The 19,379-nt window shown below is 35.0% G+C and overlaps 1 protein-coding gene across 4 annotated transcripts in view; it reads left to right on the top strand.

Annotated features, from left to right (window-relative positions):
- The window catches only part of FBXW7 (F-box and WD repeat domain containing 7), a 217,388-nt gene that overhangs the window by 120,191 nt on the left and 77,818 nt on the right, over positions 1-19,379 (top strand). For 2 of the 4 annotated variants that reach the window (XM_046656230.1, XM_046656231.1), the window contains one exon: positions 6,808-7,389. In XM_046656230.1, coding sequence (XP_046512186.1) covers positions 6,877-7,389 — 513 coding nt within the window. In that variant the 5' untranslated portion in view covers positions 6,808-6,876. Of the gene's footprint in view, positions 1-6,118; positions 6,169-6,807; positions 7,390-19,379 lie in introns of those variants that run through there. The other 2 variants (XM_046656228.1, XM_046656232.1) reach the window with 2 other exon arrangements.

The following is a 19,379-nucleotide window of genomic DNA, read 5'->3' as shown; positions in this document are numbered from 1 at the left end:
GATGATACCAAGGAAAGGGTGATACCAAGGGAAACTAAGGGACAAGAGAGTTGTAAAGAAGAGGGAGTGCTTGTTCAACAATGAGAAAAGCTACAAAAATGGTAAAAGATCCATTGAGTTTTAGCAACCAGTTTAAAATTTAGTTAGAGTAAACCCAGATTACAGAGGTTGTGGAGTTGAATGGGAATGAGGATTTAAGTTTGTCCAAAACAAAAATATATGTTGTAAGTTAAATAACTTAAAAAAAAAGTATTTTCATGTGGACTGAGAAATGGCGTTTTGCATCTTTCCTCGTAAGGATATATATGATTGATGAGGTGTGTAGATTTAAATTATTCAGTTCAAAACTATAAAACTTAGTGAATACTTGCTACTTGTATGATGCTCCCCATCTTGTTCATTTTGTGTTCATTTTGTTAATCTACATTGCGAAGGATCTGTTCAGCCAATTTTAGTTCCTGGAAAATTTTCACCTTAAGTTACATATATGGTTTCCTAGTTAGCTGCAGTATAGGAGATGTGGAAGTAGAATTACTCAACAAATTATGTGCTTTTGAAGTATTAATCTTTTTAGTCACAAATTTTTTTATAGCCTGTGCTAAAAACAAGAAGTTTTTTAAAAGAAAAAAATTATTTTTATGACTTAGAAGGTAATTTATAAATAAATGTTAAGATATTATATTTATACCTTATCAGTTTCAAAAGTATTACAAGTGACTTGTTCAGTACAGACTACAACTTTAAAAATAATGTATTTAAAATAGTTGTTATTGTGTTTGTGACCTGGCTTGAAGTTCTTTGGTGAAGAAAGTATGCTCAGCACTTGACTGGCTTTCAAAAGATTTAATAATTGTTTACCCAATAAACAAATGTTTTGAGGACCTACTGAGCCAAGCATTTTTGTAGGTGCTGAAGATAACAGTGGTGAAAAAGGAAAGTCTCTTTCTTTATGGAGCTTAAATTCTAGTGGGAGAGGCAGATGATAATACATGAATAAATGGATGGATGGATAGATAGGCACTTATATAGCAGGCACTATTGTAGTGCTTTTATACAGTGCTCTGGAGAAGAGCAAAGAGAAAAGGGAGGGCGATGCAAGGGAGTTATTATTTTGAATGGAATGATTAGGGAAAGCATCATTGATTAGGGGACATTTGAACAGCGTGCTGAAGGAAGTAATGAGAAGAACCCTGCAGGTATATGGGAGGGAGCATTCAGGCAGAGGGAATAGTAGTGCAAAGATTCTGAGGTAGCAGCATATTTTCTTCCTGAAGAAAGAACAAGGACAGAAAGAGTAGAGCAAAGTGAAAAAGAGAGAATAGTAGAATATGAGCTCAGAGCAGTGGAATGTATATAGATTATATAGGGCTTAACAGGCAATTATAGAAAAAATTGATTTTTATTCTGAGTGAGATGGGAAGATCTTGGTGGATTTTGAGTAGCAGAGTGATGGTAAGACTGACTTTATCATGTCTTCCAGATACTTGCTGTTAATCAGTTTGACATAGTAATTAATAGACAAATTATTAATTTGGAGTATAGAGAGTTCATAATATGAAATTTAAGTGTTAGTAAGTAGTGTGGTCAGAAGAGGATTCTTGGTGATTAGGAAGGCTCTTTAGGATTCAGTGAAAATCCTAAACTGCTTGTGGAAGGTGATTCCAAGCTTTTGAGTTATCCTTCGAATAATTGGTTCCATTTGGTTTATTTTCCTGCCATCTGTGTCTTAAAGCTTCTTAAATGACTTTGTAGCTCAAGCCTAATGGGTCATTCCTGCCATGCAACTTCTGAAAATGTTAATATTGCACAATCATTTGGAGGCTTTGACAATTTGCTTAAGTTACCCCTTGCTTTATTAATGTAACCAGTATTCCTCAGTGTCCACTATGATTTCAAGGTTAGTCTTGGCCTTGGTATCTTCTTTTGAGGCTCACAACTCTAGTTCACTCTGAGACAGGCTTTTAGAACTCAATTTGTTTACCATGTATACTACGCCCACTTTAATTCCTTTAAGCATCCTAAGATATACGGGTCAAATGGTTTTGAATAATCAAGTCTTTTGGAAAGCATAGTTCATGAGAAACTGAAATTAGGTCTGAAGTGCCACTAAATCAATAAGGTATAATGACTAAAAGTTACCGTGTATTTTCTAGGACTTGAGGAAAGTCACGTAGTAGTTGTCTTTTATCTCAGTAACCTCGTTTTTGAATGTTTTTGAAGAGTAAAATTATTATAATACTTCTCATTCATCCTGGGAGCTGACTGTAGGCCTCTCTCCCTTTAGGTACCTTTAGGTTCAGACTTCTCTGGACTTCACACAATAGTGAAAGATGCTATGGGAAGAACCTTGTTCTCCCCATTTACAAAGGGAAAAGTGATGCCCCTCCCCACTTTTCTTTTCCAGCAATTACTTTATACAGAGTCCAACTTTATTTTATATGGGCTATCTGAACTTTTGATTTATTTGAAAACTTTAGTGATGAATATCTATATTAGAGCTTTAAATTTGATCATTTATCCTTTGTTAAATTACCAGAACCATAGTAATAGGTAATGCTGTGACTTCATCATTGTTGTCTCAGAATACTATGTGAATCTTGCATTCCAAGCAGTGGTCTGTCTAGAAGATTTAGATAAAGTAGGTATAGTCCATACTCATAAAGTTCGTGCACTCCGCTTCGGCGGCCCAGGGTTTCACCAGTTCAGATCCTGGGTGCAGACCTAGCACACTCATCAAGCCATGCTGAGGTGGCGTCCCACATAGCACAACTAGAAGGACCTACAACAAAAATATACAGCTGTCTACTGGGGGCGCTTTGGGGAAGAAGCAGAAGCAGAAGCAGAAGAAGAAGAAGAAGAAGAAGAGGAAGAAAGATTGACAACAGATGTTAGCTCAGGTGCCAATCTTTAAAAAGAAAAAAAAGAGTTTAAAATTAGAATTTAAAAGCAAAAATGTGCATTCTTTTGTTAATACTTCATTTATTAACTTTTCCTATATGGCAGTTTTAAGTTTTAGATTATGGGTATTTAATTTTTTTTGTTTATGTGGGACTTATATTTTTAAAAATCTTTTCCCCCCTTAAAAGTATTTAGTAGTTTATTCTAATTTGTTATTAATTATTGGATAAATACTTAGGTCATTCGCTTATTTAATAGATTGTTAGAAAACTGATTTCCTAAAAATATTGGTTTTTGCTTAAATTTAAATTTATGAATACTGAGGAAAATGAAGATTTTTCTCCTTAGTTTCTATATGTTTATTCCCATTTTCCATTCTCAAAATGGATCAGAGAAATCCAATATAATATATACAGGACTTGGAAAAACTTTTATAAGTCTATCAATTAGGTATTTTCAGCTTCTTCAGATATTCTGGAGTTCCTGTAATCTGACTGTTAGCTCTGTCATTGTGTATTTTATATTGGCTATACCTTAAATCTGATTCATCTACTTGGATTTACCATTTTTGACCAGGACTATGTATAAGAATTTGTATTATTTTGAAAGCTATTTACATGCCATGCTCTAAATATGAGTCAACTAACTTTATTAGTTTAAATTAAGACACTTTCTTCTCTGTTCCTCCACTATAACACTAAAGTTACACAATGATAGTGATTTCAATCTTTGGTATTTCAATATTTGGTTACCAATTCATAACTGGTAACAGAAGTATTCAGTGATGACCTGTACTGGTACCATTTTAGAAATACTAGTCATAAACTTTCTATTTGTTGGTAGTCTGGCTGCTTACCGACAGTCTCTTCCCTTCTTTACACACATTCTTTATGATTCATTTTATGACCTTTGTTCTCTCATCTTTTCACTTTGTAAGTTGCTCTTAATATGTCACTTAACCTGTTTCAATCTTGTAAAAATATGCCTATTAGGTTGGACACACAGAGAACAATTGGGGGCCTGTGTTATCCCAGTCAGTGTCCCTGATTTCATGCTGGTCTATGGGTAAACATCCAAGTGAAAAATGTCCTTATTAATTGTTAGGAGAGCTAGACTTTAGATACAGTTACTAAAGCAACATTTTGATTCTCTTTTTGAAGAAAATCTATGAATAGCAGATTTACCTTTGTATACGTTGGGATACCATATATATATTCGTTTGTGTAGGTCAGTGTTTTTCAACGTTATTTTTAACCTGTTTTCCTGTGATGTTTTCATAGTTTATCTTTGACAAATACTAGCTAGTAAGATTTTGATGTTAATCTTTTCATTACCTTTATTTTCTACAGTTTATCTTCTGAAAACATGATGTATTTAATGTGTTTTTTCTAAGGAACCCTACTTTCTACTTCAAATAGAAATTTTGTGTTGCGCTTGCCTGGGTGGTAAACAAGAACCACTTTTAAAAGTCACATTTAATATATATCACATCATGGTTTATCGATGACGTTTGATCATCAAAATCTTCTGCACCAAGGAAAGTTCTCTTCCTCTCTCCCTGGAGGACTATTTCATACCTCTGTCTTCAAATTTCTAACACCTCCTCTCCCAAGATCACTCTCAGCTTTCTTCTTCCCAAGATCACCTTACGTCCTACTTTACAAAGAAAAGCAAAAAAAAATTGAAGGAAGTACTGAGTAGGGAACTTCCAAAGACTCCCACTACTATAAAAACCTACCTACTTTCAACTGTTTGCACATTGAGTAATGTGATAAGTAAATTTAAAGTACCTATAATACCACCCTGCTTTTTCATCTATTATCATAAATGAAATATCTATTTTCCTAACGAAAGCCAGTTCTTTCGCTTTTGTGCTCTTTCTCATCATTTTTTTTTAATTACCTAAGGGCGTCACTTCACAATTTCATCTTTCTCGATTGCACTGTCAACTTTTTGTTTTATGCTGGATCATTCTTGTCAGTGTACAGATATGCTGCTAGTTCTCCAGTCTTAAAGAATCAAAAATCTTCTCTTGACACTGTTTTTCCTACCAATTATCCCTTCCTTCCTTTTGTTCCCTTTTGCAGCAAACTCCTAACTTGTCCGTACTCACCATCTCTATTCTCTTTTCACAGTCTCTTAAATCTACTGTGTTCAGACTTCAACTAACAAAAAGTGCTCCTATTACTAGTGACTTCCATGTTGCTGAATCTAGCCGTCATTTCTTTGTTTCATCCTCCTTGGTGTATCAGCAACAGTCATTCTTTACTTTCTCCTCTTGGATATGGTTTCTTTACTTGACTTCAAGGATACCACCCATTCCTAGCTTTCCTTAGTCATCTTTGCTGGTTACTCCTCTTCTTTAGGAATGTTGGAGTGCCTCAGGGCTCAATCTTTGGAGCTCTTCTCTTTTTACACTTACACTTCTAGTGTAATTAGAATTAAAAAATTTTTCCCCTACCCTACAGCTTATTTCTTAGAAAGTATAGGTTATAGAAAAGAAAATGAAATATTGCTATTTTAAAACTATCTTTCAGACTTTCTTGATCTCATTTCAAAGCTTGCAATGAAGACTATGGACCTTTGGGAGATCGACCATCTAGTGGCAAGAGTCGGAAAAATAGATAAGACTGCTTTAATGTAGTTACTCTTGGGGCATGACAGAAAATGAATATTGTATTTCTTATATCTCATAAATCTTAAATATTTTTTAAAAGGAATTTTATATGAACTTGTGTAATACGTTGGCATTATTTTATGTAACTTCGAACATGTCCTATATATTTGCAAAGGATGAAATTTAAGAAGGAACATTATGAAGATTCTATATCAGATCAATTTTAAGAGCCTATGTTCAAAAACGTGAAAGTAAACACACTTGATGTATAAAATTTGAGAAATATGGTAAAAAATAAATTTAAAGCACATATAATACCACTACCTAAATGCAATTTATATGAAATATTGTCTTCTAGTCTTTATGCAGTTGTGATCATATAATTTCCTGCGTTTTGCCCTTAGCGTAATATAATATCAACATCTGTGTTTTCACAATATTTTTATGAACATCATATTTAGGGATTGCAGTATATATATCCCATCTCAGGGATTCGTTTGTCTTGAACATTTGGATTTTGATTATTTTTATTTACATTCATTTTTGCTTCTGTGGATAAGGCTGCAGTGAGCATCCTCTGCATAATTTCTTTTTCTGTTTTAGGGTTACTTCCTTAGGATAGATTGCCAGAAGTGGAGTTACTGGGTCAGAGGGTATGAACTTATGAACTTTTTTCCTTCTAAAAAAATTTTTTTCTTATTTGGTGTTTATTTGATTTATATTCATTGTGAAAAATGAAAATCATAATGACTTGGTATCTGTCAGAAAACTGTCTAAAGGCAAGGTTCTCTGATCAGAGAAGTTTGAGAAATTCCTAAGGTAAAAAAGCCTTTTTATCTTGGTTTACTTCAGCATTTCCTGAACTTAACTGAGCATTGAATAATTTTTTTGTGATATACTTCTTAACATATTGTGAAAGTTCTACAAAGGATGTAGTTTACAAACTACTGATGTAAAATTTAAAATTGTCTTATTGGTTAAATTATGTTTTATTAATCAGAGCAACTAAATTAAACTATAAAGCTTCATTCTGAAATTATTTTTGCAAAGGATATTTTTTAAACAGATAAAACTGTTTACTGTATGATTTTTGTGTATGTCTTTATAAAGTCTCATAACTTTTCTAATTTAAACTTTCTGTATTGATTCCTAAAGAACTATCTTAGTGCCTCAATGGCATCAAATACTTTTTACAATCTTTAATGAAATTTAGATTATAGACATATTACATAAAAGTAGAAGATAATATAGATTGTACAAACCTTTTTTTTCCACTCCATTTTTCCCTACAGAATGTGAAAACCTTTGCATCTTCTGATAGTCTAGCCAAGGTCCAAGAAGTAGCAAGCTGGCTTTTGGAAATGAATCAGGAACTGCTCTCTGTGGGCAGCAAAAGACGACGAACTGGAGGCTCTCTGAGAGGTAACCCTTCCTCAAGCCAGGCAGATGAGGAACAGATGAATCGTGTGGTAGAGGAGGAACAGCAGCAGCAGCAGCACCAGCTAAGACAACAAGAGGAGGAGGAGCACACTGCAAGGAATGGTGAAGTTGTTGGAGCAGAACCTAGACCTGGAAACCAGAATGATTCCCAGCAAGGACAATTGGAAGAAAACAATAATCGGTTTATTTCGGTAGATGAGGACTCCTCGGGAAACCAAGAAGAACAAGAGGACGATGAAGAACATGCTGGTGAACAAGATGAGGAGGATGAAGAGGAAGAGGAAATGGACCAGGAGAGTGATGATTTTGATCAGTCTGATGACAGTAGCAGGGAAGATGAACATACACATAGTAACAGTGTCACAAACTCTAGTAGTATCGTGGACCTGCCTATTCACCAACTCTCCTCCCCATTCTATACAAAGACAACAAAAGTGAGTATATTTAGTCTGCTGTTCCACCTGAGAAATTTTACATGTCCATATTAATTGTAATGAAACTTTCTTCACAGTCTTTGTATTACTGCAAACTTAATCTTCAGATGTATAATAATAAAAAGAACTAATTTTTGTTTCACAGAAGCTATTAGAAAGTATTAGGAATAGAAATATTGATAATGGGACAGTGTTGTTAGAAATGGAGGGAAGGTAAATTGATCCTATTACTATGAAAAATCATTAATATCAAATTTTGTTAGAAATTGTATGACAGGGACAGGGGTAAGTAGGTTGTATGCAGTGGAGAGGGTTGGGATGAAATATAATTTGTGTAAATCAAGTATTGAAGAATCTTTTCTTATTTACAAAATGCAGCTGGTAGGGTGGGCTGTATATTCACAGGTGTTATTCCAAGGCACAAGTTACTGGAAGTTACTTCAAATTAGTTTTCTTATGATGATTAAAATTTATCTTTTGTAAACAGTTTTCTCTTCATTATGTAATTAAACAAGATGAAATTACAGGCTGAATATTAATATTTGGTTGTTGGAGAAATCTGAGTAGGTACTTTTAGAAGTTCAAGTACTAGACACTGGCGTATTTAAGATAATTAAACTTTTTTTTACATTATAAAACAACAAGAATGCATGGTGCTATCTTCACTGCTTCCTTTCCTTTAGTTATTTTGTTAAAATTAAGACATTCAGGAACACCAGAAGAATTGGTTTTTCTTTCTGACTTCATTTTAGTGGAACACTCCATTTATTTCTCAAAGGGATTTGAATATTTGCTATAGGGTAACCAGACCATTTTGGTTGATTTTTGACTGTGAGAGGTAGGAGATGATGTGAAGGTGCACTTAGATTCCCAACTTTCTGTCTGATTTCTGCCACTACTTCCCTTGCCTGCAGTTTTCCTTTCCCTGCCCATTCCTGGAGACAGCTGTGTTGTATCTGCCTCCTCATCTCATTTAACTAGTGGTAGCCCGTGGAGTTAGCCGTAGACATGTTTTAAAAGGTAGACAGTTAGAGGAATCTTATCAACTCAGGGACTTGGTGATTAATCTAGTGCCGAGAAAAACAGTTCTATTGGATACAGTCCTTTAAGGCTGTTCCAGAGATTAAGGACTGGAATATTGCAGCCAGTCATACTGTCACTGCGTCCCAGTTGTTATCTTTGCTACTGGATAGTCAGGGAGGTGCCGAAGTGTAAAGTCTGTCTGAGATGGAAGGAAGAAGTGATTGGGCAGCTGCAGTAAATTTGTAATTGCCAGTGCTTGTTCTTTGGGGTGGTATGTGGGCCTCTTTTCTCAAAACATTCCTGGATATTATATCACTTAAAATTGTGGTCCTGGCAACGGGTGGGGATTGTGGAGAGAAAGAAGACGCATTATTTCTCTCACTATCCAATCTTTCTATTATATTCTCTTTTCCCCTGATCAATTTATAGTCAAAATGAAATTATATATTTTCCGGGTTTTGCTTCAAAATAATACTGGAGGGAAGAACAGGAAGGAGGGTATAAATTGACCATGATTTGCTAATTGTTGAAGCTGGGTTACAGGGACATGGAGGTTCATGGGTATTATTCTGTGTAGTTTTTTAAGTATGTTTAAAGTTTTCCGTAATAAAATTTTTTTTTTAAGTCGTAGAGAATAGGAACACACACACACACCCTCCACAAAATCATAACCAGAGTTGGAAATAAGAGTTTTCTTTACATACTTTGATCTTGCTGACTAGCTACTAAGTCAAGTAAGTACTGCTTCTCCTCTACATTGAATTTTATTTTCTCTGTATTTTGGTGCTGTTGAAAATATAGGAAATTCAATAAGACGTTATGTACTTTTCACTGGAGTTAGAATTTATTTTAATTAATATTTTAGGCAGTGTTGCTATCAAATGGTCTATTTAAAGGGGAGAGAAAGTAAAAAGAATTATACTCTGAATGAGGTATGTAACAGAACTTCAATTTTTTTTCCTTCAGGCTTCTCCGCTCGTAGATCTTTATGTTTGCATGCTTTCTGGCTCTTTGTTTATCATTAGAAAATTAGATAAAAATCATGAATATCCAGGTAGAGTAGACTTATGAGTTTAATGATTCTTTGGAAAATAAGATTTTAACTTGAGTAAAAGCTTACTTATTTTACAGACATTAAAATAAATAATGTCTGTAGTAGTTTATCCTCTTACTTCTATTTATTATTTTTTAAATTTTACAGTGAATCATTGACTTAGTCCATAAACAATATACAAACAGATTTAACATCATCACCTTTAACCTAACTTGACCTGGAATGAAATATCATATACACTTGGTTTAATACTTGAATTATCCTTACCATTTTTGCTTCAGCTTGTGAAACTGAAACTCTTTCTAAAGCATGTTTATCCCTAATTCCCCTAGCCTGTCTGCAAGTTTAGATTTTGTTTAGTTGATCTGATCTGAGAAGGAACTGGCTTCAAGTAGTGGTTTTCATCCGTTTTACCATCCCCATTTCAAGGTGTTGAAACAGAGCTTTGAATCTCAGCCAATGGCTCTAACACCAACCGCTGCAGCCCTGCTCCGTTGGTAAGGCTTAGACCTTTTTTAGTGCAATTCACCCAGGTTCTAGCCCTCGTCTCTTGAGCTCTCACTCTCAAGGTTGCTATATCAAGAGGCAGTTTGTATCTCTCCACTTGTTTCTGAGAGTTCAGTGGAGGAATGGGAGTCTAGTATTTAATTGGATTATTTTAAGAAAGAAGTTTAATCAAAACTGAGTCTTGCTGAACAACACAGAGCTGTCAAGGAGTTCAACCACATTTTAAATTAAAAACAAGAAAGCCAGCTAGATAAAACATATCTTTTTCCAAAAGGAGCAGTCATCATAATGTTCTGTAGGAAACCTTCCAGTACACAGATTTGACAGGTGCTTTATCTTTCCTTTCGCTTCAAGGTGAAACTGTAAGTACAACTTTTAGATATATCTTATATAGTTATATAGTTACCTCCTTAAAAACAAAGTATGCTGAATTTAAGCCAGCTTCCCTAATGACTCCTGAGTCATGAATACAAATTATACTGTACCTGCAGGGTCGCAGGAGTAGACTGAGGACTAACAACACAGGTATACATGTGTATATGCGTTTATGCGTGTATGTGTATATATGGATGCAGGTGTATACACTTTTGATAGATTGCTTATTTTGAGGTCATTTGCCTTCATAAATATGGCAAGAATAATATAAAACTATTTAATTGCCAAGGCAGCATTGCCCTTCTCCAAAGTAGATTTCAATCTGAAATTGGCCTGTTTTCTTTTGTCCATTCCTGAAACTCTTCTTCAGGATCATTCCCAGAAAACTTCATTTTTCAACAACATTTTAAAAATGTCACCTATTACTGTGTTGCTGAAAAAGAAAATGTCAGTCACCCATGTGTATAAATCTCTTAAATATGGTAAATAGGCAAAAGCCCTCACTATTTGAAATACTTTATTTTGGAGCAGCTTTAAATTCTTGATCAGTGTAAACATAAAACACTTCTATAGACATTACCCTAGGCCACGGTTTCTTTCAAGTCATTTTAAATTTTGACTTTTGAGAAGAGCAGAGGTATAATAATCATTTTTAAAATCCCATTTTTTAATGTTAATATGGGATTAGCCTTCTATAGTTTTACTCAGCCTACCTTTCAAATGTTATTTTTTTGGCACTTTCCTAAACACACTCTGTGGACAGGCTTATTTATTTGTCATTCCTGAACATGCTGTATATGCAAATATGATATTAATGAGAAAAACTATTTTTGGTCCTTCTTTGCATTCGTTTTTTCTTTGAAAACTATCAAAATCCTTAGGACAGTCTTTTTTTCCCCTCCTGGTAACCAAAGATTTGTTCTTAGGGGAGCAAATGGCAATAATATACATTAGAAATTCCGGATTGTTCTAATGTTAACAGTCAAGGGTTTTGGCAGTCAAGAATTGGTGTTTATTAACCCCATACTGTTTGCAAGTTCCTATGACAGTAAGTAAGCTGAGGTTGCAGAGAGGCCAAATGATTCACCCAAAAATCACACTGTAAGTGACAAGAAATTTTAATCTATATATCTGCCTAATTTCAAAAAACCCCTTTTCTTTCCATGTGCTGTGCTGCCCCCTATGGTAGAATTTGGCAAACACTGCTAAACAAGATTTCTGCAGAACCACAAGTCTGTTTAGGTTCCGGACTGTGGAGTGTGTTGGCTTTCTAATACCATGTCACATTTGAAATCGTCAGAGAGCTGTACCCTTTAGAAAGTACAGAGAGCTCAGTTAAATGCTTTTCTTTGTTGGTATTTAACAAATATTATTGAAGATATGAGGACTTGAGGCTAAAGTTGTAACAGGAAGAAATGACAGTGAAATTTGAGACTGGATAACAGATATTGCTCTCTCTAGAGTCCATCAAACGTGCTTCTTAACCAGGGGCTTTATGTTGGCTATTTCTGTAAATTTGTCTAGTCTGCCTGCAACTTCTAAAGTCATCTTGCTTTCCCAGATAAGAATGCTCATCTCTTCAGTTTTAACTCCTTCTGTCAACAGCCTTATCATATTAAAAAAAAAATCATGTTTTCTGAAGAGAACATGTAAAGACTCCTTTTACATGTTTTGTGCAGAGTATCAGCTGATTTTCTACTAAAATGAAAAGCAAATGAGATTACCATTAGGCCAGATCTCATGTCCTCTTGATCTTTTCGTGAAGAGAACTGTGTTTGAGCACTAATTTCTGTTTCTTCCTTGTCTATTGTAGTGCCTTCCATCTGTTCCCACATAACTTCATTCATTACCTCAAATTAGTATATTTTTTCCCATCCTGACTGTTAGATTTTTTTCCCTAATAACTAAACCAGTTTTTTAAACTCATTTTTGCTTCAAAGAAGAAGTAAATATTTATTAAACATATGTGTATATTTTTTCAAAGAAGCAGCGTATCTACTCTCTAGGGGCCTAAGACTTTTTCTTGTCTCTAGGTTCTCAGCAATGGAGGAATTAGGCACAAGGATCACTAGGCACTTAGGGGATCACAAGAATAGTTTTGTTTCTAGTCACCATCTTCTAATCACTCCCTGAACCAGAGCTGCTGCAAAACTTTGTAGGACAATGTGGCTAACATCTGAAACCTAATAGGGACCTAAATTCTCCTCTGTTGTAGGTATAGTTCTAGAGAGTGATAGCTGCTTCAGAAAGTCCTTGGCCTTGTCTCCTTGTAAGACAAAGAAATTAAGTTCAAATTCTGTTAGGTGTAGGCATGTCCAGAGAGCAGAAAGTGCTGTATAAGGCAGTCATCTTGAATAACATCTGCTAGTAAACATAGTCCAGTGAATAGCCATGTCTCCTACCTTTGTGAAGGAGGAAGAGCTGGAAACATTCACTCGGTCCAGTTTAACCCAATTTTAAATGTGTGGGGAGGAGAGTGGAAGTGGGGGAAAGAGGGCACACTGGAGGACATGCGTTTTCTCCTGATGTAGTAGAGTGATAAGAGCTTTTTAGATTTAAGCTTGAATTCTGATTTTGCCTCTTATTATATGAGCATAAGTATGTAATCAGTCATTATAAGACCATAAATATGTATGTATGTAATTATATGACCATAAATATGTGTAACTTTAATTTCTTGAACCCATTATTGATTCTCTGCGTTGTGCAGTTCATTTGATATTACCTTCTGACCTTTTTTGTAAGTTTGTCTTGAGTTAACTTTTAATTCTTTTATTTTGTTTTAGAAATTTGATATATTTGTCTCTAGTGCCGATTCAGGTTGAGAGTTGCAGATTCACAAATTGTTAATGTGAACAATTCTCATTTCACCTCTTAAGAGTGAACTATAGATTCCAAGCTAGACTATAAATTATAAATAGGCATGCCATTTAAGTTTAGTTTAAAACTCAAATATTCCGTATAAAGATAGTTACGTTGAAGAATGTTATAATACAATTAGCAGTACCAGAGTAAGACTCCCCTGAGGTGGTGTTAAGATCCCAATTTGGGAACCTTGCTGCTGGGATGCAGAAATCAATTGAAGGCAACTCATATAGCCATTAAAAATCATATTTTAAAAGAAAATTTAATAACAGAAAAATGCTTACAAATAGAATGTTTACTAAAAATGTAGGACTTAAAAATATGTAAAGAATGTGATCCTAATTGTGAAACAAACATCCATTATATACACACATGGAAAAAGATCATAAAGAAGTAAGCCAAATGTTAGGAATTACCTCTGAATGTGGTTGAATTCTTCTGTTTTTTTCTTATGTGCTTTTCAGAATTTCCCAAGCTTGCTACAAGAAGCATATATTACTATTATTTATTAGAAAAAAACCTGTATCTTCTAGAAACCAGTTCTTATTCTACTTAGTCTTTTTGATAACTTCCATAATATATGAGTTGCTTAGAGTAGCCTTGACAGCACTTTTGGCTCTCCATGAAACATGAATATCTTTCACTTTAAAATCTTGCTGTGAGCAATTTGAGAGTCTGTCTTTTAAAACATAGTTCTCAAGTGCTTTACCAGAAGTCGCCAGTGCTTTCCCTCCCCTCCCCTATTCTTAACCTCCCATTTCTTCAGACTAATAATTAATATATTTAAACTGCTGAGCTTTTCTGTCCTAATTTTAAGTCTCCTGAGATAGAATCCAAATTGGAGGGAACCTTTGAAATCACCAAGTCCAAACATATGCCTAGTGGCTTTATCAGTAGACTTGGGTTTGAAAATGAGTTCATCACTAGGGAATACTACAGTGTGGAGTAACATTATATTTTTAGACAGATCTTTATGTTGACATCTGTTGTTCTTCTTTGGTCCTTTTTTTTCCATCTAGAGCAGTGACAGCCTTTCTTATAGGAGAAGACTGCTGTCATATTCGTCCATAATCTTTTCTCCAGACTGAAAGTCTCCATCGTGTTTTCCAAGATCACGATTTTGGTTGCTCTTCTCTGGACAAATTGCTCTTCAAGTGCTGTGTCCTGTAGTCAGCGTGATGCTGCTGAGGTGCAGTAGGCCAGACTATCACCTGTTCTTATTCTGAACCTCATCAGTGTAATGGGAAATAGCACTGATAACAGTGATGATAAACCACTTATTGAGCACTGTTTACTATGTGCTAGGATGTTATACTGAATGCATATATAATCTCGTTTAATGTTAACAGTCCTATTATATAGGTTCTCATTTTTATCCCCATATCAGAGATGAGAAACAAGTGGAGAGAGGTTAAGTAATTCATCAATGACCAGTCAGCCAGTAAGTAGTGGAGCTAGGATTTGAACCCAGATCTTATTCTGGATACAGGCTGCACATTTGTTAAAAATTGAAAATTCAGTGAAACAGTATTAGTAATTGTGAGAGGAGGTGGGATGTGGAATAACCCCTAAAGCCAACACCCAAACATCTGTTTTCATCCCTCCCCAAAGAGGCCCCAACTTAATCTCTGCTCCCATGGTATATTTATTATGACTCGCATCACGTTGTATTAAAATTGTTTTTCTGCCTCTCTCCTATTCAAGCCTTTGATTTATCTTGCCTAATAGTTTTATCATGTATAAGGCACCGCAGTACGTAATAATTTGTCAGTAACTAATTAGTGAATAAATTTTTACGTATTGCTTGCTGGTCTTTGACCACATGGATACACATTTTGCATAACCAGTGTCAGTGTATGTACTGTTTTGCATTCCTGCTTGTTGCAACCTCCATGTACATATTTTTATTTGGGCAAGAATTTTCAACTCCTTTGGGTAAATACCAATGACTGTGATTGCTGGATTGTATGGTTTAAGAGTATGTTTAATTTTGTAAGAAACTGCCAAACTGTCTTTCCAGATTGGCAGTAGCGTTTTGCTTTCCCACCAGCAATTAATGAGTGTTCCTGTTGCCAGCATTTGTTGTTGTCTGTGTTTTGGATTTTGGCCATTCTAATAGGTGTGTAGTAGTAACTCATTGTTTTAATTTGAAACATGACATATTATGTTAAACATCTTTTCATGTGCTTACTTTCCATCTGTGTATCCTTTTTGATGAGGTTCAGATCTTTTGCCTGTTTTTAATCAGGTTATTCATTTTTTTATTGTTGAGTTTTAAGAATTCTTTGTATATTTTGAATAACAGGCCTCTATCATATTGTCTACTGCAAATATTTTCCTCCAGTCAGTGGCTTGTCTTCTCATTCTCTTGACATTGTCTTTCACAGAGCAGAAGTTTTAAATTTTAATGAATTCCAGGTTATCAGTTATTTCTTACATAGGTTGTACCTTTGGTGTTGTATCTAAAAAGTCATCACTATACCCAAGGTCATCTAGGTTTTATTCTATGTTATTTTCTAGGAGTTTTATAGTTTTGCATTTTACATTTAGGTCTATGATCCATTTTGAGTTAGTTTTTGCATGTGCATATTCAGTTTTTCCAGCACCATTTATTGAATAGATTGTCTTGCCCCATTTTATCGCTTTTGCTCCTTTGTCAGAAATCAGTTGACTATATCTATGTAGATCTATTTCTGGATTCTCTGTTTTGTCACTTTTTTTTTTGGTATCGACAACATCTTTCCCTAGGGTGACCTATGGAAGTCATCGTTGGATAGCTTTTCTCTGTTGAATCACAACCCTGGTATATAGATTGGGCAGGTAATGTTTGGGAGAATTGTGTGCTGAAAAAAACAAAGAGATAACAAGGCCTGTCTATCTGCTCTCTCATTTACTAGGCACAGTCTTTGGGCTCATCCATTAATCTCCTTGAGCCTCAGTTTCTTCAACATTAGACAGGAATAGGATACCTGTCCTTATTGCAAAGGGTTGTATAGAGTTTAAAGGAGGTGATGAATGTGAAAATGGTTTGCAAGTTTTGAAAAGCTGTGCCAGCATATGATGTGATCATTTAAAAAAAATTTTATTGAGGTCACATTGGTTTATAACATTATATAAATTTCAGGTGTACATCCTTATATTTTGACTTCTCTACAGACTGTGTTGTGTTCACCACCAGAAGTCTAGTTGCCGTCTGTCTCCATACACATGAGCCCCTTTACCCTTTTCAGCCTCGTCCACCCCCTCTCCCTCTGGTAACCACCAGTCTGTTCTCTGTATCTGTGTGTGTGGTTTTTTTTGTTTCTCTTCTGATATGATCATTTTTATTGCTCTCATTATCTCCATGTTAAGTTACATGATCATAAGCAAGGCAAGGATTTACCCAGTGATGTCTTTTCTATAATTTTTCTTATTCATTTACTTACCAGATTTCTTCTTCTCTGGTTGAGATATGTGTCTTTTCCCTTCTGATCACTGAGGGATTCTTTCTGACATGATAAGAGGTGAACCAAGTGAGGATGAGCTCATTATTGCAAGTTTCAGGGCCTGCTTACTGTGGAGCAGTGTTTGTGCGTTGTCAAGAAAACAAGTTTGGAAAGGAAAATGAGGAAATTTTCTTCCTTTGGTCTGTTTGTTTATTTTTCACCAACACCACATATTTACATATTGCTTGCTGGTCTTTGACCACATGGATACATATTTTGCATAACCAGTGTCAGTGTATATACTATTTTGCATTCCTGCTTGTTGCAACCTTCATGTACATATTTTTATTTAGGCAAGAATTTTCAACTCCTTTGGGTTGATTACTGTAGCTTTATAGTAAGTCTTCAAGTTAGGTGGTGTCAGTCCTCTGAATTTGTTCTTCTCCTTCAGTATTAAATTGGCTATTCTGGGTCTTTTGCCTCTCTATATAAACTTTAGAATCAGCTTGTCAATATCCACAAAATAAGTTACTGGGATTTTGATTGGGATTGTATGGAATCTACAGATCAGGTTGGGAAGAACCGACATCTTGGCAGTATTGAGTCTTCCTATCCCAGAGTGTGGATTCTCTCTCCAGTTACTTCTTCTTTGATGTCTTTCGTCAGAGTTTTGTAGTTTTCCTCATGTAGATCTTGTACATATCTCGTTAGATTTATACCCAAGTATTTCATTTTTGGGGTGCTAGTGTAAATGGTAATATGTTTTTAATTTCAAATTCACCTGTTCATTGCTGGTGTATAGGAAAGTGATTGACTTTTGTCTATTAACTCTGTGTCCTGCATCCTTGCTATAATCACATATTAGTTCTGGGAGGTTTTTTTTTTTTGATTCTTTCTAATTTTCTGTATAGATCATCATGACATATGTGAATAAAGACAGTTTTATTTCTTCCTTCCTAATCTTCACTCCCTTTATTTCCTTTTTTTGTCATACTGAATTAGCTAGAACTTCCAGTACAATACTGCAAAACAGAAGTGAGAGAGGGCATCGTGCCTTGCTCCTGATCTTATGGGAAAGTTTCTTACCATTAAGTGTGATATTAACTATAGGCTCTCTATAGATGTTCTTTATCAAGTTGAGGAAGTTTCCCTCAATTCCTAATTTAGTGAGAGCCTATCTTTTATTCTTTTAAACATAATTGCTATATGTCTAACATATACAGAATTCAAAAATCGTCTTATTTCCTTTGACTTGTTTCTACCCTACTCTTTACCTCAGCAACAGGGGTTTATTTGATATTTCTGAGCATAGAGGAATTCAGGCTACTCTGAAACCTTTGCTTAAGCTTTTTCCTCATCTTTTAAATGTTCTCACCCTATAGCCTCTTGGAAATTTCTGTTGTTTTTAAGATCTGTTTCAGATCTCACCTGCTTTAAGAATATTTCACAGAACTCTGAGCAAATTCTATATCTCCATTAGCTCTTTGTTTTTAACTTATATTGTGATAGTTGTAGTCAGCTTTGTTTTTTGAAATTTATGTGTATTTAGATTGTTGACAAACCTGATTCTCTGAGATTCTACTATGTCTTACAAGACTGTATTTTGCAAATAATGCTTAAAAAATTGAATTGAAGTTTCACAAAACAAAATTGTTTTTTGTATTTTCACAAACATGGTCCTGTTTAATCCTGTTCCAGTTAATGTGAATGTCTACAGTTTTTTTTTTTTTTTTTTTTGAGGAAGATTAGCCCTGAGCTAACTACTGGCAGTCCTCCTCTTTTTTACTGAGGAAGCCTGGCCCTGAGCTAACATCCGTGCCCATCTTCCTCTACTTTATACATGGGACGCCTACCAGAGCATGGTGTGCCAAGTGGTGCCATGTCTGCACCTGGGTTCCGAACCGGCGAACCCTGGGCCGCTGAGAAGCAGAACGTGTGAACTTAACCGCTGCGCTACCGGGCTGGCCCCTCTACAGGTTTTTGAACCTCAATACAAGACTTTAAATATGTTGCTATTAGATTTTCTATTTTATTTGCTATTGTCCCTCCATCCTCACTCAGTTTTCGTCTTGGCTCTATCTTTACCAAGTTCCTCCTAAGATTATTTTGTACCAAAATTCTGTCTTTTGGCATTTTCATTGTCCCTCCTGGTTTTGTAGTTCTCAATGCATATGTAACAACATCTAAATAATTAAACCACTGATATCTTCAGTGAGGAAATGAAAGCTAGGTTGAGACCTAAAGGATAGGTAGGAATTAGACAGTGTTAGGAGGCTGCAAAGAAATGAAAATAAGGAGTCCTAACTTTTTTGAATAGTGGCAGAATTTTTAGGAACAACTATAGAACCTCTCTAGGTGACTACTGAATATATTCCAAATATCTATATGAATTTATATTGGACAAATTTGTTTAATTTTTCTTTGTTTATATCCTGGCTGTTTCTTAATGGTTTGTGATGTTTGTGGTACTTTGGAGAGTCGTTTGCAGAGTTTCCACTCCATAGACAACTTATCTTTCCTTGACATTTGGAGGGTTGATCTTGATGCCAAGCACAGGATCTTCACAAAAAGCTTCCTGTAGTTTCTAAAGTTTTAACTTGGAAATATTATCTGCTTAAGGTTACAGGAAATGAATGAAAGAGCTGGGAGTATTATTTAGATCTTGCTCATACACCAGTTCGCCCCCCAAAACTCTAATATATGAACAAGAAATATGAATTTAAAAATATATTTTAAAAGCC

This window comes from Equus quagga, chromosome 3, assembly GCF_021613505.1.
Source record: "Equus quagga isolate Etosha38 chromosome 3, UCLA_HA_Equagga_1.0, whole genome shotgun sequence".
Lineage (NCBI taxonomy): Eukaryota > Metazoa > Chordata > Mammalia > Perissodactyla > Equidae > Equus > Equus quagga.
This window is presented reverse-complemented; position numbering and strand designations above follow the sequence as displayed.